Source organism: Pseudochaenichthys georgianus, chromosome 19 (assembly GCF_902827115.2).
Source record: "Pseudochaenichthys georgianus chromosome 19, fPseGeo1.2, whole genome shotgun sequence".
Classification (NCBI taxonomy): domain Eukaryota; kingdom Metazoa; phylum Chordata; class Actinopteri; order Perciformes; family Channichthyidae; genus Pseudochaenichthys; species Pseudochaenichthys georgianus.
In genome coordinates, this window is record NC_047521.1 from 9,118,563 (window position 1) to 9,142,232 (window position 23,670).

At 40.5% G+C, this 23,670-nt stretch overlaps 1 protein-coding gene across 1 annotated transcript in view; it reads right to left on the bottom strand.

The window, feature by feature from the left end:
- The window catches only part of LOC117464357 (TANK-binding kinase 1-binding protein 1-like), a 69,795-nt gene that overhangs the window by 20,901 nt on the left and 25,224 nt on the right, over positions 1-23,670 (bottom strand). Inside the window, exons 2-4 of the mRNA XM_034106733.2 lie at positions 19,758-20,009; positions 5,115-5,240; positions 1,325-1,429 (exon numbers count right to left, since the gene is read on the bottom strand). Coding sequence (XP_033962624.1) covers positions 1,325-1,429; positions 5,115-5,240; positions 19,758-20,000 — 474 coding nt within the window. The 5' untranslated portion in view covers positions 20,001-20,009. The remainder of the gene's footprint in view (positions 1-1,324; positions 1,430-5,114; positions 5,241-19,757; positions 20,010-23,670) is intronic.

Below are 23,670 nucleotides of genomic sequence, written 5' to 3' on the forward strand. Positions count from 1 at the left end.
GAATAGGGAACATGTTCAGGTCAATTGGAGTCAAACTAATAGCTTATTGGTTATGAACAAGACTTCACTTTAAAATAGGGAACATGTTCTTAAATATAAATACCTAATTTTGAGTTATTTAGACATATTGATTAGAGCACAGACCAAAACTCATGTTCAACAACTTCCTTACTTGCAATAAATAAGCACCAATTAGAGGGTTATTGAGGAAAAACTAATGGCCTATTACTTGTAGAATATGGTCATGTAGAATAAGGCATTAATAAGTGTTTTATAATGACTAATAAAGAGCCAATATACTGCTAATATGCATGCTAATTAACAACTAGTTGATGGTGAATTTGTGTTAATATAAAGTTGTACCGCTTATGATGAACATTGATGTCTATGTGCCTTATTCTGTATTTGACATAATTGTTTCAGTAAAAAAAATATATATAACTCAATATATTGAGATAGCTAAGTCAATATAATGAGATAGTAAGTCAATATAATGAGATAGTAAGTCAATATAATGAGATAGTAAGTCAATATAATGAGATAGTAAGTCAATATAATGAGATAGTAAGTCAATATATTGACTTTGAGGATTTTTTTTTTTAATTTTTTTTTCCTGTGAGGCTTCCATAGTTTTAAAATAGCCAGTTTACAATATAATTTAATGAAAAGCATTACTGTAAGCTAACTGCTAACCTTTGCTAATCTTTTGTCTCTGAACATAGGATAGACGGCTCGGAGTGGCAGTGGCTCAGAGGGTTAATGCGATGATCGACCAATAAGAGGGTCAGTGGTCTTGGACAAGATGCCTAACCCCAACCTCTGTAGTGGTACTGTAGTAGTATGTAAGTCGTTTAGGATAAAAGTGTCAGCTAAATGCTAATAACACTTTTAACTTAAATCTTTCATTTGGTTACTATAGTCAAGTGTAAGAGTGGCAGAGATTTTTTTTGGCTTTAAACTGGATAAAAAGTAAATTTGTGATGTCATTACAAAGGACAGAATGACCAGGACTGTTTCCATGTCTAAGATTTCTATGGGTTTGAACATTCTTGGAAACATTTAGTACAATTTTAGAACCCAACTCCACTACATATTTAACATAGGTCTCGTCGTATTTAGACATTTGAATGCATGAACGTTACATTTGAAACCTTTTTAAGTGTAGGCATCACATATGTATATTCTCAGTTCATAATGTCATGCATTACATTTTCTATTCAGCGGAATATAGCTGTGAGAATGTATTAATGAGCCATATGGCTTCAGCTACAGTAAAGCTACTTAAACACGAGTGCACGGTGCAGTGGACTAAGTGATATCTGACCATCTTGTCGAGATCCCTCTGGAGGTTGCTCTTCTCCATGTGAATCTTCTCGTAGGCCTGGATCACATCCTCCAGCTGCTCCTCTCTCTCCTTCCTCTTCTGGAGCTGAAGACACAAACACAGAAAGAAAAGCTGAGACTGAAGAACAAAAGGCTTGACATACATTTGCTACTTTCTTCTTTGTCTGCTTTCCCACCAAATGGGGAGAGAGGGAAAAAGAAACACTTCTTCTTGTGCGAGGCGTCAAATATGTCTCTTAAGAAATTGTTATGTAACCATGCCAATTTGGGACACTGAAATCCTGACACCTCCCCATCTCGCAAAACGGATAAATCATAATTTCCGCTATCATCTTAACCCTTGAAAAAATGGATGTCTTGGTGATCTGTCACACTGTGACATAATAAGGGGGTGGATGTCACGGGATGCCATAACACATACTCTTTGACAGATCGGAGAGCAGTGACATGCAACGAATGGAGGGAAATAGAGATATGGGGAGGGAGGCGAGGACGTGTGCTTTTTTGATGAAGAATATGGTCACTTAGACAACACGGAGAATGAGAGTGGGAGCAGAAGCAAGGGAGTGAGATAAACAGAGAGCCAGCGAGGACAAAGAGGTATATGCCACTGCTGTGAGGTCTATATTCACTGTGGCCATGGTAACATATGCTTATGGAAACCTGACACTGAGGTGTAGGGTGGCTTGTCAAACACATCGTGACTGAAAATACTCCAGAGCTACTGTAAGGAGATTTCAGAAATGCAAATGGTTGCTAAAACTGCCAACGGTTCTTATTTTTCATTATTTGTGCCACTATGTCTATCAGTAATAAGAGTTATGCTAAGGTTATTCCAACCAGATGTAGCAAACATATGGACTGCATTTCCTGAAAATCTGCAAAACCAGATGAGAATGAATCCGTGTTTTTCATCCAGGCTCTTCTTTTCTCGTTACTGGATGTCGTGCCTCCTCCTCCACTCTCTCCAGAAGGCTTTCCAGAGGAGCTGGATGTGTTCTTTGCGGAGTAGTTTTCAACACCGTGACGTACGAAAGAGGCGTGACGATGGGCAGATGATGCAGCTGTGCCCCCTTCATATTGAATTGAAGTTACTCTAATTGACGGCTCCAGGGCATGGATGTCTCATTTTGTTCGATGCCTTTTGCCTCGACTCTCTACTCGTGTCCCTCCCGTGCCTACTCCTATCGCATCTTAGGTTGGAAGGACTAAGACATGAGAGAGGAGGAAATGACGTACACAAAGAGACTTGACACTAAATGGTTTGAAGGCTGGGCCTATTACCTCTCATGGTTTCATCTCTGCACAATGTGTACAGTTTCTTGCTTAAATAATACCTACCATACTGTCTCCTCCTACTACTACTACTACTACTACTACTACTAATACTACTACTACTACTACTACTACTACTACCACTACTACTACTACTACTACTACTACTACTACTACTACTACTACTACTACTACTACTACTACTACTACTACTATTACTACTGCTACTATTACTACTGCTACTATTACTACTACTATTACTACTGCTACTATTACTACTGCTACTATTACTACTGCTACTATTACTACTGCTACTATTACTACTACTACTACTACTACTACTACTACTACTACTACTACTATTAGCCCTAATACCACTACTAGATGTGCTGTTATGTGTACACTCAAAATAAAGGGGCCCTATTATGCTAATTGTTATGTTCATTTTTGTATTTTGTGCCTCTACTGTGACATGTCTCCATGCTTTAATGTTCAAAAAGCTCTTTCTCATATACTGCCTGTGATGCAGCACCTCTTTTCACCCTCTGTCTGAAACCAGAGCCCAGTCTGCTCTGATTGGTTAGCAGGCTGGTCAATCGCTAACGGCCCCTACACACGGCGGCGTGCGTTGCCGCTTCGACGCTTCTGCCCATTCACTTTGAATGGGGTGACGTCACGATTCGCCGAACTGCATTGTGGGAGCAAAGCGTAGCTTCTCTCGCGGTGCTCGCTGCAAAAGTAGAGCAATGTTCTACTTTTGCCGCCTCGACGGAGGCGTCAGCCAATCAAATCCTGCGTATGCAAATCTGACAGTACAAACGCTAGCCAATCAAACCGCGTGTATGTTGGGAGAGCCAGACCGCAGTTATTTCCCATATGTCGAAAAATGGAGGAGAAAATGATCGTGGCGGTAGGGAATCACCTGGTACTCTATGACCAGTCCCTCTTTACATACAGGGATACAAACCGGAGGAGCCAGGCATGGGGGGAGGTGGCAGAGACAGTGGGGGAAACTGGTAGGTTTTCGCTTGTTTGGGGAGTTTATATCCAGTGTACTTCGTTTGAATGGACAGCTAGCAAGCATAGACAGTATATTTAGCCAGCATGGATGTAGCATGAATGCTTTGCTTTGTATGTCTGGGGCGGGACATTCATGTGGTTGGTTGTTGGTCGCGTTGATCGCGTTGACTCCCCAAGCTCAAGACACGCCCACCGCCAAGCGGCAACGCACGCCGCCGTGTGTAGGGGCCGTAAGAGATGACCTGCCCGTTAGCCTATCATATACAATGTGTTGGAGCGTTAGCCAATCAGTGTTACATAGTGATGTCATTATGTTACAGAAGTAAACAAAGGATTTCATTGGAAGCATTTTAATGCAGGGGGGAGTGTGTGGGAGAAAAACTCCCTCTGGAGGGCTTCAATTAAAAGTAGATTTTGACACAGACACACGCTGTAGTGGTCTCAATATCAAGAGGGAAAGAAGAACTTACTAACATCAGTTGATTTTGAGCTTTAGGTCTAAATACTCCCAACAATTCAATGTACACACTGCATGAGTTCAGTTCATCTGTTTTGCCCGCATTTTATCAGAAAGACATCAATACGTTATTTTGCCTTCTGCTTTGTGACCTTTAATTCCTGTAAAGCTGTCAGACCGCGTGACATTGTGAATGGCTTCTGCTGCTTCTATAAACCATATCCTTCCTCTTTCTCATGTTCTACCTCTTTTTTTTGTTGTTTAACCGCTACCGTTTTTACCTCTGCCTTCCTGTGTGGATAGTTTCTCATATCTATTTCCCAGCGCTCTAGTTCACACAGTCATAGAAAGTTGCAAGCGAGGGGAATGGGCAGTCCAAACACATTATAGTCGCTGCCTCTCTCTCCTCTCACTTTAGCACACTTTTGGAAGGGAGTTACTCATATAGTAGAAAAGTAGTACAACTGATACTTGGTTATTTTCAAATACCTTCTTGTTTTCTATTTTAATTAACTGAATAAAGTAATAAACATCAGAAGCTGTCATCCCACATACACTTTACTTTCTTCTTTTTTAAGGCGTACACATTCAGCAAAAATAATCCTAGCCAGGTTTGTTCCCAATTAAAGCGCATCTCAAAAATAGAACACCAGCATGGAAATCCCATGTCACAGCGCTCCTTAAAAACACCCCATCTCAGTAATTTCTTGCTTGGGCGGCAGCTTTAGTGCTTAATTAGTTCTGGACATCTTTCAGCGTATGTCGAACAGGCTTGGCCTTTTTAATTCAATTAATTTGCATGTAGGGAGGAATTTCTGCAGAGGAAAACCTTTGGTGTGATAAACCTTTTATTCTCCCGCAGTTTATTATAATGAAATGTACGGATTTTCCTCTGCATGTCCCATCTTGGCTTTGCATTCTCTCCCCTCTCCTCTTGATCCACCCTTCCCTCGGTCCTGTGTCCCCCGCCCGCCCTCCCTCTCTCTGTCTCCCCTCTTGTCCTCATCTCTCCTCTCACCTCGTGTGTCAGGATGTTGACTCTCTGCTGCAGGTTTCCATTTTCAGAGTGCAGCAGCGCCGTCTCTTTGCTCTCAAAGGAGCAGTAGGAGTTGGTATCCTCCCCAAACTCATTGATCATAGGGAACTGCAGAAAAAAGAATCAAATTAAATGATAGTAACATAGAATTAGACGTGTAATAATATGAATTAGTGAAAAGAAAAAAATACAACAAAACAGTGAAATAAACGTTTTGCTTATTCATACGTTTGTTTGCTTGTGTGCTTAGACCTGCTGTGCTGTTTTCTCCATTGTCTGCTGATTTCACGCTGGGATCATTAAAGATTCATCTTGTATGAACTGCAACTTTAGTTTGTCCCAGATATCACTCAGGAGAACAGGGTGTTGAAAATCATGCTTTTTTTCCACATGAACTACATTTTATTTCCCACTTCTCCTTAACTTATCTGTGAATTGTACATAGCAAGTTGCTTCAATTGTACTTTAAGTAAGTCATTTCATCCCAGATATTAAAATATGGGCTGGGTGTGTGACTCAGCTGCTGTTTATCCATCCATCCATCCATCCGTAATTTTGTTTGTCCATCTTTTCATAATTATTCACTGAACTCTATAACTGATAAATACTTATTTTCAGAAGTTACATCCATTGCCCATAGAGTGGTTACGGCAATGTTAATTTAGTGTTTGTGTTCCAATCACAGACACTACGTATCAAACCAACTGGTACCAATAACATTTGTAAAGCAAAAGGTTAAGACTGGCCTTATTTTATATTGGGTTATGCCATAGGCGGCGCGTGAGGCTCAGGTTTGGGAAGGCTAAATCACTTTTTTTTTACCTGACGCTGCCCGCCTCCGGCGTCTATAGAAAAGAGATCAACTCAGTGAAAGCACCGTCTGCTGACCAATCAGAGCTCAGTGTGCGGAGTTTAAATCTATCAAGTCATATTACAGGATAAAGGAAATACAGTTTAAACTGCTATATGCAGAGAAGAGGCCGACGTGTCGCACTTATCATTCATATCACATTCAATCAGATCAGCGAAGTGTTGTTGTGTCTGAGAGAGGTACTTTTTTAATGGCTGAAGCGACGCTGTCTTTACTTTTTGGTCAATAACCACTTCATCGATGACAGCAAGCATGCAATCTTTAACGGTCTCCGCGTCGGTAAAGGGCCTCTTCTGTCTGGTGTCCAGGCTACTCGCAGGGATGCTATCGTAGCTCTCTCTTGTTCCGTGCAAAAGCGACTAAAAGCCACTTGACTCTGTTCAAATGATGCTAGCAGTCCCTGTACTTTCCTTCTCCGTTTCTCTGAGCCCACGGGAAAACTGGCAGAAAACGAGCCGTGATTTGAGTTGTAGTGTCGCTTTACGTTGTATTCTTTCATCACGGATATACTTTCGTTGCACAATAAACACACCGGTTTATTACTTGTTGCGGCTGGCAAAGTAAATACATATTTGTCAGTCCATTCATTCTGGAATTGGCGATTTTCCGAATCAACTTTACGTTTCTTGGGCTTGGAGAGAGACATCTTGAAGCTGTTACTCGCTGGCCCGCGAACCTAGTGTGTAACGTGAGTTTGACTGAGCCAATGACAAGTGCGGACACAGTGCGGGTTTTTTTTTTTAATGAGCAGAGCGCGGCTGGCAAAATAACGGATTCAAAATAATTCAAATGAATGGAAAACCAGCGTTTTCGCCGCATCGTCGGATGTAGTGCTATTACACATATGCCATTTCGATTTGCAGGCAACCTCTTGGAGGCCAGAAAAAAGTTCTGAAGGGCCTGATTCGGCCCGTGGGCCGCTAGTTGAATAGGCCTGCTGTAGGCTATGCAGAAGTATTATTTTAAGCAACACATTAGGTTGACGAAACACTCAACTCAAATGTAATTAAAGTCAGATCCACTCGTGTCTTAGATGGGGCAGTGATATCATAAAACTGTTACGCTTTCAAACACTCTGTAGTTTATTTATTTTGTAACCAGTTGTTCTGTATTCACCTTGCAGGTGGCTTGTATCCTGGATTATTATGTTTAAGTCATGGATGACTAATATTAGACAAATATGAACTTTAAAGTTCATATTTGTCTCATATTAGTTTACTTTTCATTAATGAAGTATGACGCTGCGCTGTCAGTACACTTGTCCCTGTTTGTGGTCAAATGTTGCTAACCCCGCCCCTTTCACGTGAACGCGCTCTCAGCTGGAGAGAGAAGCCCTGGCTTGATTTACCGAGTTGATATTAACCAGCGTCGAGATCTCGTTTGTTAGGGTTAGGTGATGTGTATTCACAGGTGTGCATTTTTTTATAAATAAAAATAATTAAAAATTAGAAAAATAAAATAAATGCTGCTTCAATCACATTAGTATGCATAGAATCTGACAGATGGGCCAGCCCCTAAGTGTGTGTGTGTGTGTGTGTGTGTGTGTGTGTGTGTGTGTGTGTGTGTGTGTGTGTGTGAGCCTGGCCCTGCCCCCTCCTCCCCCCTTCCTGTCATGGTATGTAAAACCTTAAAACTAGGAAATGAAGTACATTGTCTGATTAGACTTTTTCTCTAAAAGGCAAGTTTGTAATTTTAACACTGTTTCGATGAAACAATGCAGTCTTGATAACTTGACTTGACTAACATTACTTTTTTAAAATATATGTTTTTTAGATGCTTTACTTTGATTTATTTCATGTTATTTGCAAGTTAGCGTCTAAAGGGTTGGAAGATAAGGAGGAAGAACAATCAATACTGTATATAGTAAAGTGTGTCGCCTATGTAACTGGTTAGAACTCAAAGTGGCGATGAGGTCTTAAAATGTATGGAAAGGGTGTTAACAAAGGTCTTAAAAGGTATTACATTTGACTTCAGGATTCCTGCATATACCCTGAATTAGCATGAATTAACATTAAAGCATATGTAACAATAGTTAAGAACACAGTTTTGGCTGATTTGGACAATCTTAGAGTGGTTTGGGGAGTTATTGAGGAAGTCAAGGATCAATTTCAGAACCAATGTATGTAGTTGCTTTGCTTGACATAATCACAGTACTTCACCTGCAGATGCCCTGCTGGCACCTTTTATCCAGCTCTGCAAAGTTGCAGTCCTTTTAGCTGCCTCCTTCAGATTTCTCTCTATATGCTTCAGTCTCCTCTCTCTGTCTTGAAGGCATTCTTAAGCACATAAATGTAACATTAGGCTATGCATAAAATAACCAAACGATTATTACATTAACTAATTTGAACAGTAATTCACATCATCATCTCATAACAAAATAAGCTAAGGCAACTACTTGCATTCAGTGACTTGATTTTTTAAATGAAAACCAGGGATATCTTTTGTTTTGCGGTCCATATCTCATTAAAAATATCTAATGTTAGTAACTATTAAAGAAAGAATGGGGACAATTCTGTTTTAATGTAGTTTGACCATTGTAACTGCTGTGCAGACATACTGATACAATAGGGCTTCTAACTAATTACCTTAAATAAGATCACTAATTAATTAAACCAGTTCAATACGCATTATTCTTATTCTTATCATTCTTTATGAGCGCAGTAACGGTAAGGTATCTAATTACTTATTTATCTAGTATTCCATCACATAATAACAGAGATGGACTGAAGTAGAGACATGGCAGAAATCCTACAATGAAGCAGGACAGTGAAGGGGAAGTCTCTTTGAAGAGGGTATTAATAGTTTAAAGATCTTAATGCCCCCTTGATCATATCTTTTTTTTTAAAAGACTGTTTCTCTAACAGGCAAGTTTTGTGATTTTTAAGACTTTTTACAGACACTCGGCAGATTTGTGTGTAATTCTCTCACAAAGGAACAGTAAGTCTCTTACTTTTTTTGATAGCGTTTTTTATGTATGACAACTTTACAACTGGTAGAAAGTTAAGTGTTTTTTCTGAGCAGATTTTCTTTAAGACTGTGACTCTTAACACCCCAACCCCCCGAGAGCCAGACATACTCATCCCCTTTTCAACGTATTTTGTTTTTGTCTTTCTCGCCTTTTTTTTCCATTATATTTTTTGAAAAAACTACATAGTGATTGCTAGCAAAAATACAACATGCAACTAATACATTATACAATATTACGACTTTTTGCGATATTTTCAACACAATATACTTGTACCCTTTTTGTTTTTTGTAGGGCTTCAAGATATTTTGCATGTCATGCATAAACACGGTGTCATCTTTCTTGAAACTGACGTGCTGTCCGTTTTACAAACAAGTTATGTTTATGCTTCTTCATCCTCTGAATGTTCCTCCCCCGTCCCTCTTCCTTCAGCCATCACAACAACAATCAAGGTGGATCTCTTCCCAAAGCGTGACTACCCTATTGAGGGCATGCGTCTAGGGCAGTAGGGTCTAAATCGATTGGCCAGATATACTAACATGCAGAACGTATGTTTGAAAAAGACTAACCATTTATCCAGTTCAAGCTGTCTTTAAGATGTGACATCGCGCTCTGACTATTTCCCGTAAAATTGTGACAAACTATTACTTGTTCTTACATTTGACCTCTTGCTGCTTGGTTGAAAATGATAGATGAAAAAGAACTTTTTTAAAAAGAGTCAAACAGCGAGGGACATTATACTGGTGAAAAAACTCTCAATTCTACACTGACTCCCCCCACTCAACGCAATAAGTCCCACCCCACTCAGCAAATCATCTAAAATGAAGGACCCCACCAAGACGACCGTTGAAAACTAGCAATGGATCTGAGAAAAACCAAGTCTGATGTAGCCTACCCGTATTATCACCAGCATAACGGATATGGGCTTAATGACTGGATGGTACAAAGTAGGGGAGAGGATGTTCCCGAAGAAGAGCTCTCCTCTATATCATATCCATATAAGGTCTTTAGGACAAAAGAGGACTATGATAACATGACATATGAAGAATATCTTTCTTTAAAAGATGGTATTATAGATAACCTTTATAGAAACAATATATCTCATACCACTCGCCAAGATCGCAAATGACAATTAGCAGAAAAGAAAAGCAAAAGTAAAGAAAACCGAAGAAAAAGACAAATTAAAATGAAAAGGAGAAGAAAAATGAAAAGAAAACGCAGAATGCAAATTAAAAGAAAAGGGGCTATAGGACGGAAAACTAAAAAGACAAAAAGAAGGAAGGTGAAAAGAAAAAGTAACAAAGTGAAGACATTTCAACTAGAGGATGCTGATGGTGTTGTAGAGCCATTACCGGATCATAATAATCTTATAGATCATCTACCGCTAACCGACTGCTGCGAATGTGTTGAACAAATACCAAAAGCAATGGCAGAGCTTTGCTTCAGTATAATGAGAGAAAAAGCTCGATACTGTGGAATTGCCCAAATTGGCGACAGTGCCAGAACATGTATTAAAAGACTGTTGGAGGATCTCTATATTACATTCAGAGCTAATAATGGTGAAACCGAAGAAGAAGCAAAGCAGATTATAATCGTTGTGGGTGAAAGGATAGAGAATTTGCATGTGATGTTAATGCATTTATCTGATATAAAAAATGCATTCGTATACTTCCAAGAGACCCCTAAACATCTACTTGGGCAGTGTGAATTGAACGATAAACCGATCACTGTAAATGAAGCGCGGAGAGAAGCAGCAGTGCAAATCGTTAAGTCTATTACCTTGTATGCACTACGACATTAACTTGGTAAATGTATTTTATTTAAAAATAAAAATGGGAAACTACTATGCAAAACGCTCTGTATATATTGATCATAATGTAGTCAATACCCTTTTAATAAGTGTGGTGATGAGGACGATTGAAAACGGAATGAGTAGTGACCCCCGTGTAAACAGAATGGCTGAAGTTTGTAAACTAGAAGACATTTTGGATATCGTTCGTTCTGGCAGTACTATTCCGGGTCATTGGGAAACCATGGTAAACGAAACATTTAAAGTGGTCCTGGAATCTTCATTTTCCGAAACATTCTGTAACATTACCGCAGAAATGAAACAAACATCAAAAGTGTATCATGTGCTCTCATTGTATGCTCTGTTTGTAGATGTAATGCGTCTTTGTGTCGAAAACAGCATACAATGAGAGCATATGATACACTTTTGATGTTTGTTTCATTTCTGCGGTAATGTTACAGAATGTTTCGGAAAATGAAGATTCCAGGACCACTTTAAATGTTTCGTTTACAATCGTTTCCCAATGACAGACAGCTTGAACTGGATAAATGGTTAGTCTTTTTCAAACGTACGTTCTGCATGTTAGTATATCTGGCCAATCGATTTAGACCCTACTGCCCTAGATGCATGCCCTCAATAGGGTAGTCACGCTTTGGGAAGAGGTGTTTCATTTCACAGATCCACCTTGATTGTTGTTGTGATGGCTGAAGGAAGAGGGACGGGGGAGGAACATTCAGAGGATGAAGAAGCATAAACATAACTTGTTTGTAAAACGGACAGCACGTCAGTTTCAAGAAAGATGACACCGTGTTTATGCATGACATGCAAAATATCTTGAAGCCCTACAAAAAAAAAAAAGGGTACAATTATATTGTGTTGAAAATATCGCAAAAATTCGTAATATTGTATAATGTATTAGTTGCATGTTGTATTTTTGCTAGCAATCACTATGTAGTTTTTTCAAAAAATATAATGGAAAAAAAAGCGAGAAAGACAAAAACAAAATACGTTGAAAAGGGGATGAGTATGTCTGGCTCTCGGGGGGTTGGGGTGTTAAGAGTCACAGTCTTAAAGAAAATCTGCTCAGAAAAAGCACTTAACCTTCTACCAGTTGTAAAGTTGTCATACATAAAAAACGCTAACAAAAAAAGTAAGAGACTTACTGTTCCTTTGTGAGAGAATTACACACAAATCTGCCGAGTGTCTGTAAAAAGTCTTAAAATCACAAAACGTGCCTGTTAGAGAAACAGTCTTGATCAAGGGGGCATTAAGATCTTTAAACTATTAATACCCTCTTCAAAGAGACTTCCCCTTCACTGTCCCGCTTCATTGTAGGATTTCTGCCATGTCTCTACTTCAGTTTGACCATCTCTGTTATTATGTGATGGAATACTAGATAAATAAGTAATTAGATACCTTACCGTTACTGCGCTCATAAAGAATGATAAGAATAATGCGTATTGAACTGGTTGAATTAATTAGTGATTTTATTTAAGGTAATTAGTTATTAATTTTTCACACCTGTGAATACACATCACCCCCCTCCTGTCGACGGATCTCACACCTACTTGCGATTTCACACCTTGACCAAATGGGAGGCGGGACTCATTTGCATAAGTGGGGGAGGTGTGACCTGTCAGTTTTTTATGCATACTAATGAGACGAAAGCGGCATGTGTATAACTACTCACTGTCTATGTTAATCGTAAAGAAAGACATTTTTTTAAATTTTGATATACTTTATTAATCCCCGTGGGGAAAGTGTTTCTCTGCATTTGACCCATCCAAGTGTTAGGAGCAGTGTTGGGTGTAACGCGTTACAAAAGTAACGTAGTTACAGTAATATATTACTTTTTGCTGTAACGAAGTAATGTAACGCATTACTAATGAAATGTGGGTAATATATTACCCGTTACAATGCTCAGTAACGCAGTTACAACACATTTTAACCCGAAATTAAATGGTGTTTTGTTTTTTAACAATGTACTAACATAGCGAGACATTCCGACACCAGACATACGTGCGAGTAGATTAGTAAACCAGGTGTTTACCCTTCAGGCCTCGCGCCGGGATCTATTCAAAAAAGAGAACGGAGCGAAAAATACTAACAACAAATTGTGTCAGGTGCGCGTGACCTGCTCCGCTGCGCGTGCATCATTTCCAAAGTGCTTCCACAGCAGTGACACACATCTGTGGATAATCATTTATACGAAAATTGTTAAAGCAACCATCACTAAACGCCAGCAACACTGCATCTACTGCAGACCGTAGCAACAGGTCAGATGGGGACATCACGTTACCCTCCGTTGTGGACACTAGCTTACTCCCGCCTGACTCGCCGCCCTCAACCCCGGAGCAGCACTCTTCATCGCCCGAAACACCGCCGCCCCTCTGCGGCCCGCAGGTGCCAGCCAGGATACCACGGCGAAACAGAGCCTGCCCAGGTATATCTAAACAAGTACCCGCCTGTACAGTGGGGTTAGGTGGTCATTTTGCAGCTCGTGGTATACAAATAGACAAGGGCTAGAATATGTGAAAATAGTGCCATGCCTGTAGAAATGTTGGGTCAAAAATAATGCATACAATAGCACAGATGCCTTCACCACGAATGGCTACACAAAGATCTCATATCCCAAGCTTATCAACGAGCTAATGTTGCAGCTGAAATGATCTCCAGGTCACAAATTCAACCTCACATGATGATGTGATACCAGTTTTCAAGCACAGTAAATATTCTCTTCCCAGAGTATATGATGGGACCAAGGTGATGATTAGTAGGCTACATGGTTTTAATAATACTTTTGCTTTTCAATGTTTGCCATTTCAAACCATGAGCTGGTTCAAATAATATTTGCCTTGATTTACAATATGTTCTCATTTGTTTTATCAGTACAGTTTTGAAGCTTTTGTGCTTTTCTTTGCCACAGTCCACTTTGGACTGTATGAGATATTTCAGGATTGCACTTTTAACTCACTTGAAATGTTCTCACTTGCTTGGTTTCAAAACATAACAAATGCCATAATCTGTTCATTGGGGACCATCAATGCTATTTTTCATTGCTGTTGCCGGCCACTATTGCTCATGTAAACCTGCTACTGCTGCGCCCCCTGTAACCTCAGATGCACCCGGAGTCATGTTGTTCTGGAGCCGGGCCTGCACACGGCCATATACTAAACAAAATACAGAGACCATTCCGTGCCCTGTTAGTGTTTACTTCCTGTCTGCCTTCTTCTGGTGATTTATCTGACGTCCAGCGCTCCGTCTTTTAACCTCTTTTCCTTTCTCTTTCTTGATCCTCCTTAGCAACCTTCGTTATAGTCCTTGAGAGTGGTCTGTACTACTCTATTAACAACGTGTCACATGTTAAGAAGTTACAATCAGAATGGAGTATTCAACTAAGCCGTGTAATACAAGTTGTTAGTAGCCTTAAGGGCCTACACAGTTGTTATGCTATACCACATTGCCCTTCACTGGATGTAGAATGAGCTGCACTAAACATTTTTAGCATTTAAAATACCTAGCCATTCTTTTGCGGTTATTTTGGTGAAAGTAACTAGAAAAGTAACTAAAGTAGTGTAACTCATTACATTTCAGAGAGAGTAATTTTGTAATGTAACTTATTACTTTCAAAAGAGAGTAATAAGTAATATGTAATATATTACATTTTGGAAGTAATTTGCCCAACACTGGTTAGGAGCAGCTGCCATTTTGAACTGCGCCCAGGGAGCAGTGTAGCCGGAACGGTGCCTTGCTCAGGGACACCTCGGTAGCACTTGGACTTGCCGGGACTTGAACTGATGACCTTCCAGTTTCCAAGCAAAGTCCCTATCCACTTCGCCACCACTGCCCTTGTCACCCAATGCAACAGTGTGGTTCTTTAGTGTGTATGTAATAGTTGTTGGACAACCAAAGAGGAATACAATATGTGAGGCTTTGATAGACACCATAGTTAGTGGAATCAGTTCACTGTTAGTTTTGTTCCTTTAATGTTTTTTTTGACAATAACAAACACAAGGAATATCGCTAATGTAATCCTTTAAGAAAAAAATTAATTTAAATGTTATAGCCTTATTCACAGGAGTAAACATATTTACTGTTGTATATGGTAATGCAGAGAAATACATTATGATGCAAACATTACATGTGGACATTTAAATTATGCAGAAGTAATTGCATTATATGCTGCAACGATTATGCATAACTGCATTTTGTACCACATTTACTGTTACTTGTGAAGTAGGCAATTTGTCCCGGTTATAGTGTTTAACCGTTGTCTGCTAGCAGGCTGCGATAGAAACACACAAGACGAGTTATATAACTGCATGTGGTTCAACCTAAATGAACTAATTTACATTTAGAGTGCCTACCGTAAGCAGGGAGGGTTTTTCATTTTATGTATGAAGTCATTGCCGCTGGTGCAATGTCTATTTGAGGAGCAAACAACTCTTTTCCATTTAGCAGAACACCTCTCTCTGCTCAGTTTAACAGTAAATGTTCGAAACAAGGGCAAACCCCCCCAGGGGTCCCAAGAATCCTCATACTGCCGAGCATCAGGAGCGCTAACAACATCACTTCAACCGATGTTCAGAGAACAGGAAGCACTTCCATCTGCATCATTACAGTAGATACATGGGCATCTTGTATTTAGAGAAAGCCTGCAACAACACCTCTTCTATACAAAATAAAAAAGGCTTGAAATAATAGACAAGAATATAGAATTTTGCAATTGGACAAAGGGCCTTTCAAAGTAGGGATGTCAGCAGTCAATGTTGTGATTATTTTTCAATTGATCGAAATCCAAAATATGAAATAAATGTCACATGTTGTATTTACTGAGCACAGGTGTGAGTACTCCAAACAGCCAACATCCGCACCTGCTCTCCCCAAAATTAACACCTGTCTCTCCGGGAATGGGCGTCGAACAAAGTGCTGCTTGCGACTAAATCAACAGCGATGTGGCAGCCTGCAGCCATCAGTAACAGCTGCTCACTAAAAGGATGCAGCATACACATATGCCTGGAGAGGAAAAGTCAAACTGCATTTCCATCAGTTTCTCGACTGAAAAACAAATCAACCATAAAATACCTTTTATGAACTCCACAAAAAATAATCATCAATCTTTCATGCAAGTCTGCTAAAATCAAAGTTTGCAACGACGGTCGACTCTTACATCACAGAGGATTTTGAGTTTCCTACCAACAGTATCCCGCGTAGAACATAATAGAGCAACAGCTAGCGCTTTTTTTGGAATTCTTCCTCAGCATTTTGATTCCTGCAGCCTCTTTGATAACTTTTGTCTTTTGAAGCATTTCCTTTATCTTCAAGAAACAACTCTCATCATTGAGAAAGGCAAGGCTCGTTAAAAGACCTCAAGCACCTGAAGCAAAACAGAAGCTACATCACACTATATTATTTTAGAACAGCACACTCATGATAATAATGAGAATATCCAGGATTTTTAAAAATCTTTAATCCTCCTTTGTTCCTAATCAAGGCAATTTATGTCTCCCTTGCTTTTACCTTATTATCGCCCTTTAGTCCCTCATTTATTTGTCTGTGTCTTGCGCTGCATTTCTGCCTACTTACCTCCAGTTCCTCTTATATTTGCCTCACTTTCTGTCCTCCCACGCTATTCCCTTATGCCACCCCTATATATGTGTTTATTGGCCCGGCTACTGCTAGGATCTGGTTTTCTGCATCACCTGCTCTTCCATCCAACCGAAAAGGGGTCTGATTTCCACCACCAACCAAGCAGGCCTGGCCATGGAGAAATCTTTACAGAGCCACTGATTTTGTTGGGCAAGAAGCTCAGCTGATACTGTTATTTTATATTACATCCGTAACGTAATTTTGAACATTGAAAAATACTTGTTTGGCTCATTATTTCTGCCAGGCTTAACCCTTGTGGTTAGTTGTGTGTGTCTGTCCATGCTAATCTTGCATGCTACTAGACACCATCAGCATAATCTTTTTTAAACTCATTTTTGACTGTTGGCTCAATTGCCTCTCGTGGTGGCAGTTATTCACATGTTTTGATACATTATTGACTGTTTTTTACTGTCATAGACTGCGGACTCCTCACTTCTCTAAAGCGACCGGAGTGCTTCAGTAGCAACATCACAGTATATATTTCCCAGCTGACTCCTATTGATGTCACCAATAATGTTAACACAATCAATCAAAACCAATATTGGCAGTGTCAGTGGGTTTAAACCCGAGATCAAATCAATCAAGAAGAAACAAAGCTAGTTGGTCATCATGAGTGCAGTATCAGCTGGAATGCATGGCAACATTTGATTTATCTGAAAAAGGAAACAGGGTGTACACTGCACAGTTTGGCCATGTTTCTTATTAAAAAGATCCACCAACAACATTCACCATAGGGCAAAGGGGATAAGACACAGCGCACATTTTGAACAGCCTTGAAGTAAATAAATGAAAAAGAACGGACGTTCAGGATTAATGACTCAGAATGATTCATAGCTGCAACGCTTGATAACAAATAATGTTTTTTAAGTTGTTGAAAATGCCACACATTTCCTAGCTGCAACTTTTTCTAATGCAAATATCAGCTCCTTTTCTTTGTAATTTGTAAAGATAATTGAAATATCTTGGATTTTAAACAGTTTTTCATTTTTCAAAAATTTTGCTGTCTAAATTGTCCTCCAATTCTGGAATGACCCAAATATAATAATAATAACTTTATTTGTATAGCACCTTTCATACAGGGGATTGCAGTTCAAAGTGCTTTACATCAGTAAAAAACAAGACATAAAATCAGTGTAAAACAAGCAGCAAGAGCAAAGCATAAAGTGGGATCAAATAATTAAAAATAAAAACATGGGGAATAAAACATAGAGAAATAGTGCAATGTCAATCACAGAGAATAGTGCAGTATAATAGTGTAAAATCAGTCAAATGCTTTGGTAAAGAGATGGGTTTTAAGCTGCCTTTTTAAAAATGCCTAATGTATTGGCTTCCCTAATATTGTTGGGTAACATGTTCCACAGTTTTGGGGCGTAGTTTACAAAGGCTGCATCACCGATCTTCTTATGACTCTTTCTGGTGACCTCTAGACCTGCATCTGATGATCGCAGTGTTCTGGCAGGTGTGTAGTTCATTAGAGAGTCAGCAATGTAGCTGGGTCCTTGTCCATTTAGAGCTTTGTATATGAGGAGAAGCACCTTCAAATCAATTCTAAAAGTTACAGGAAGCCAGTGTGGAGTAGCTAAGACAGGACTAATGTGTTCCCTCCTTTTGGTATTCGTTAGTAGTCTCGCTGCAGAGTTTTGAATGAGCTGGAGTCTTCCAATAGCTTTCTTGGGGAGACCAGTGAATAGTGCATTGCGGTGTCTAGTCGACTAGATATAAAAGCATGAATTAGCTTCTCTGCATCATTGTGATTTATGAATGGTCTTACCTTCGCTCTGTTTCTGAGATGAAAGAAAGCTATTTTGGTCACTTTGTTTAAATGGGCGTTGAAGTTCAAATCTGAGTCCAGGCATCTCTCTTTTTGAGATAATAATAATGTATTATTATTATTATTATTATTATTATTATTATTATTATTATTATTATTATTATTATTATTATTAGGCCTATGTGTTGTTGGACATGTGTGGTTGGACTGTGTCTCACAGGCAGGTTGCAGTGTAACATCAGAGGAGACTGGACCAACTGTACATTCTCAAACTGCACCACTTAGAACTAACTAAACAATGCAGAGATTATTTTTATATAATTGTATTCAATAACCGTAAGAAATTAAACAGTATGAAGTGATTTGTAAATAGGAATACAGATTTGACTTAATGCTTTCATAAATATATTTTTCTCCCAGTTTGTCATGGGACTTATTTTTACCCTCTCAAAGAACCGGAATCGAGAACCGAAAATAACCAGAATCGAAAAGCATAACCGGAATCATTCAAATCCAAACGATACCCAACCCTATGTGTGATGCAGTAAAATCTTACCGCTCACTTACGTTAGCGGTGTTGTAAAAACCGTGGGAAAGTGTAAAATACGATGACGAAGAAGAAGATTCCAGTGGCCCCAATTTGTGTCCATTCTGGACAAGTGAAGAATGTATTCGGACAAGTAAATTGCCAAACTCACTTTTCCATGGACAAGTACTCTCTAAAACCTTTTTCTCACACTGTACACACTTTACAGAGCTGCTGTATGAGAAACCAATGTGAGTTTGGAAAATTGCACAATATAAATCTATTCTAGTAGACCTCAACAATGGAATTATGATCAGTAGAAATGGCCATGACATGGGAATAACTTGAACTTTAACTGCTCAACATTGGATGGAGCCCATACAGCAGCATTACCAGGACATGCAATGTTTGTTGACAATCTGCCGGCTCTGCTTGCATCATCTGCACACCGAGATCCAATGTGATGCAGGCAATAGTCAGGGAACAGCATACATGTAAAAGCCTGTGACCTCTCTTCATTATCCCGATACTGTATGCATATACAGATTGCATGTTGATACCAGGTGTACAAAGGGTCATTGGTTACCTTGAAGGGCTATGTTAACTCGACTATTAGCTGCTGTGGGATATAAGTGCAGTTTCAGAAAGGGTTTGAGTGTGCGAAATCCTGATTTTATAGCCCCTCAGTTTGCTCCCACTGCACTTTACGGTTGTTACTCAATATATATTTTTTACTCAAGCATTAGGTACACCTTCAGTAGCCCTCTGCCTTGATTTAGTGGAATGATTTTTCCTGTTTATTCCCCCGCTGGTCCCGGATCAAAGCCCAGCAAAGCCACCTCTGCTTTGATCTTTGTGTACAACCTCACCGCCTTAATGCTCTGGCTGGATAGCCCACTCCTTTTTTCTAAAAACGAATAAATCAAAAGACAATCTGGCCTTATCCTTTTCTGTACTGGAGACCTTTAGTCTGATACCTACAAGGACAATAAATGCAATACCATTGGTTTTGACAAATCTCCCCATATTTGACTTTAGAAGTAAAACTCTTCACCTTGATCTCATAGATTTTGAGCTTCCTCTTGATGCTGGTGTTCTCACGTTCCAGGCACACCAGCCTGGTCTTGATGTCCTGATAGGCGGCAATAAGGGCGAAGTGGGAGGAGGAGTAGACATCGTCGGGGGGGAGGGGGGAGGAGTGCCACACCACGCTGCCGCAGCCGTCCTCCTTCAGGCCTCCTGCGTCGCCGCCTCCTCCCAGCAGCCCCATCTCCCCTCCGCCAAACAGAGACTGCATCACCTCAACCTGAGGATAGACAGAGACATTCTCTCATTAATTATTAAAACTCCAGATTATTTCCATTCAATTGAATGTTCCTGCCAAAAAATGAATAACACTTCATAGTAATCCTGGCAGGGGTCAACTATCAGTGACAGTGCCGGAGTGCTAAAAACATCAAACAGACCATCATTCGCAATAAACAAAAAGGAATAAAGCCGCAGTAGACTGAGAGCAGTCGGATTTCTGGCACACACACTTTTAAATATTTAAAAGCAAAGTGGGCACAGAGCAAGACAGGAGGCATGCAGAGTAAGGGACAGCGTGTTATTCTATGTGAAATTGAAAGATGACTCATGGATAATTGTACATACTTCAGAGAGAGCACATTATCACATTCAGTATATTATTATATTCACACTATGTGGTGTCTAGACAGTTGTGTTAAGTTAATTTATTTAGTTCAGTCCTTCTGTCTTTTGCCTTGTCTTGTGATTTCCTGCTTTATTTTGTAGTAACCTTTCCCTCTCGTTTCAGAGCATTCCTGCCCTGGTGTGTTTTTCCCGCCAGTGTGATTGTCAGCCCCTCCCTTAATTGTTGCCACCTGTGTCCCCTTACCTAGTGTGTATATATAGTCTGCGTCTCCCTTTGTCTTGTGTCAGTTCGTCTTGTCTCGTCAAGCCTGCCAGTCATCCCTTGATCGTGTAAAGTATATTTTTGATAGTCCATGTAGATGTTTTTTTGTTTAGAGTTTTGATCCTCCAAGTGAGCGTTTTGTGTTTTGACCTTAATTAAAAGACCTTGTTAATTCTGATCTGTTTCTGGTGTTGTGCGTTTGGGTCCTGAGCCTCGTGACATTCTTAACAGTACGAACTGACCAAAGAATGGACCCAGCCGAACCAGCCAGGTTCAGAGCAGCTCTGCGCTCACAAGGCACGCTTTTGTCTCAGCATGACGATCAGCTGAAATCAATTGACCAGTGAGTGAGAGACTTGAGTGGTCGTCAAGAAAACTTCCAAACATCTGTGAACAGCCAAGTAAACCACCTGGCAGATCAGCTTGTTCGTGTCCTTGCCCACCTGGAAGCTGGATCTCAAACTGTTTCCGCGGCTGCACCCCTGCCTGAGGCTGTGAATCCTGTGATCCAAGGACCTACTCCTTCCTCATGCTCTCGTCTCGCATCTCCAGAGAAATTCTCCGGTGACTCAGGTGACTGTCGGCCTTTTTTAGTCCAATGCGACCTGCATTATCAACATCAGCCTTCTGCTTTTCCAACAGTCCAGTCTAGGATAGCTTTCATGATAACACACTTGACTGGTAGAGCAGCAGCGTGGGCTACAGCAGAATGGGCTCGAGACTCTCCCCTTTGCAGATCACTCGGACTGTTTACTGATCCCCTTAGAAAGATTTTTGATCGTACAGCGCCAGGGAGAGAAGCAGCTAAAGCTCTAGTTCAACTCAAGCAAAGAAATCAAAGAGTGTCTGATTATGCCATAGAGTTTAGGACAATAGCAGCAGACAGTGGCTGGAATGATCTGGCCTTGCTGGACGCCTTTTGTAAATGGACTTTCAGGCCTTGTCAAAGATCACTAAAGCCCCTGTCACACTGTCCCGAAATTGACACCCGATGGACACACGGATATTGAATTGTGAATTTCGCACGAAGATGGCCCCGAACCACACACGAAGGCAACATTTACATTACATTTAACGCATTTATTTAACACAAACAATTATGTTACAGTACTATGATACTGTACTGATATCTTCAGACTTTGTTCTTTACTTTATCCGTCTTTATATGTAGAAGATATTACGTTTTCTCCGTCATGTTGTTGTTTCCATAGCAACAACAACTTCCTGTCAACTCGCCTTCAAAATAATATATTATATCCTTTTCAGTTTCACAGAACACAAATTGGGTTATTTACATAATATGTTTACATGATTTTGTTGTGCAATAAAACAACCCGATGGACACACGATAAAGGAAATGTTCAAATTCGGCTATGATCGTAGCAACATCGGGCCATTCGTGAGGGCATCTTAAGCCTTCGTATGACCACCGGTGGAGTTTCTCAGGCTCCGGCAGCAACTTCGTGAGCGGTGGAAAAATCTTTGGCATGCCAAAAAATTGCCGAAGGACCTTGCGAAGGTTCATTTTCGTGTTGAATTTGTGTGTCAATTTTGCCCTTCGTAAGGCCATCGTGAGGGCATCTTGTTATCATCGGTGCCATCGGGCATTCGCCCCGATCAGAGTGAATGTGAATGCACCGATGATAACACGAAGATGACACGATTTGACAAGATGCCCTCACGAGTGCCTTACGAAGTTGCCGCTCACGAAGTTGCTGCCGGAGTCTGAGAAACTCCACCGGCGGTCATACGATGGCTGAGATGATCTCACGAATGGCCCGATGTTGCTACGATCACAGCCGAATTTGAACATTTCCTTTATCGTGTGTCCATCGGGTGTCAATTTCGGGACAGTGTGACAGGGCCTTTAGTCCCATTAGATGTAGATTCTGTGATTGCTCTGGCTATACGAATAGATAATAGGCTCTGGGATAGACAAAAAGGCATCGTGGCATCCGGATGGGGGAGGATTCTTTTCCAGGGGTCTGGATCAAGCCTCCTTTGACAACGCCATCCACCACATCAGAGGAACCGATGCAACTTGGCCGAGCAAGACTTTCACTGGAGGAGCGGGAACGGCGCCTCCGCCAGGGCCTGTGTTTCTACTGCGGGCATCGTGGACACCTGATGGCCGCTTGCTCACTAAAAGACTGGGCACCCTAGGCAAGAGGAGGGCGCTGGTGAGCCGACTAACTTTTGACTACTCTTCTCGTACGCTGACTCCTATCCAAGTAAAATTAGGTAAGCAAAACTAAACACAGAATGTTCTCATTGATTCAGGAGCAGACGAAAGTTTTATGGACTGGAATTTTGCCAAAAGCTTGAACATTGTCACCATGCCCTTAGCTAAACCTTTAAATGCCAGCGCCCTTGATGGAAGATTATTGTTTCAAATCACTCACCACACAAAACCCGTCCAGGTTATCATAAATCACAACCACACAGAATTTATGACATTCCATTTATTCGACTCCGCACAACACCCTATGATTTTAGGCTTCCCATGGTTGAAAATACATAACCCTCACATTGACTGGCGTTCTGGTAGGGTGAAGGGTTGGGGAAGAGAATGTAATCATTAGGGCTGTCAAGTTAACGCGTTAACGCAAAAAAAAAAAGAAAGCCACTAATTATTTTAACGCGATTAACGCATGTGTATTTTTTTCCTCGGCCGCCCCGTAGCTTCAGAGCGCATCGAGTTTAAAATACCATCTACAAGCTGATGCTGACAGCCCCGCTCCAGCCGCCTGCTTGCAGCAGACCACACTTCCACGCTCACCGGCAGGCACCGACTGGCCATCGGGAGGACCGGGAGGGTGTGTGTATGTGTGGCCCATACGTGTGGCCCGAGCGAGAGAGAGACCTTACGTGCATTGTTGTTGTTAGCATCGGGTGCTAGCTAGCTACGCTAACGGATATAAGGAGCTTTTTAAATGAAAACAGAGGAGCGCTCTATCCACACAACTGCATATATATATATATATATATATATATATATAGTCTGCGTCTCCCTTTGTCTTTGTCCAAGTGAGCGTTTTGTGTTTTGACCTTA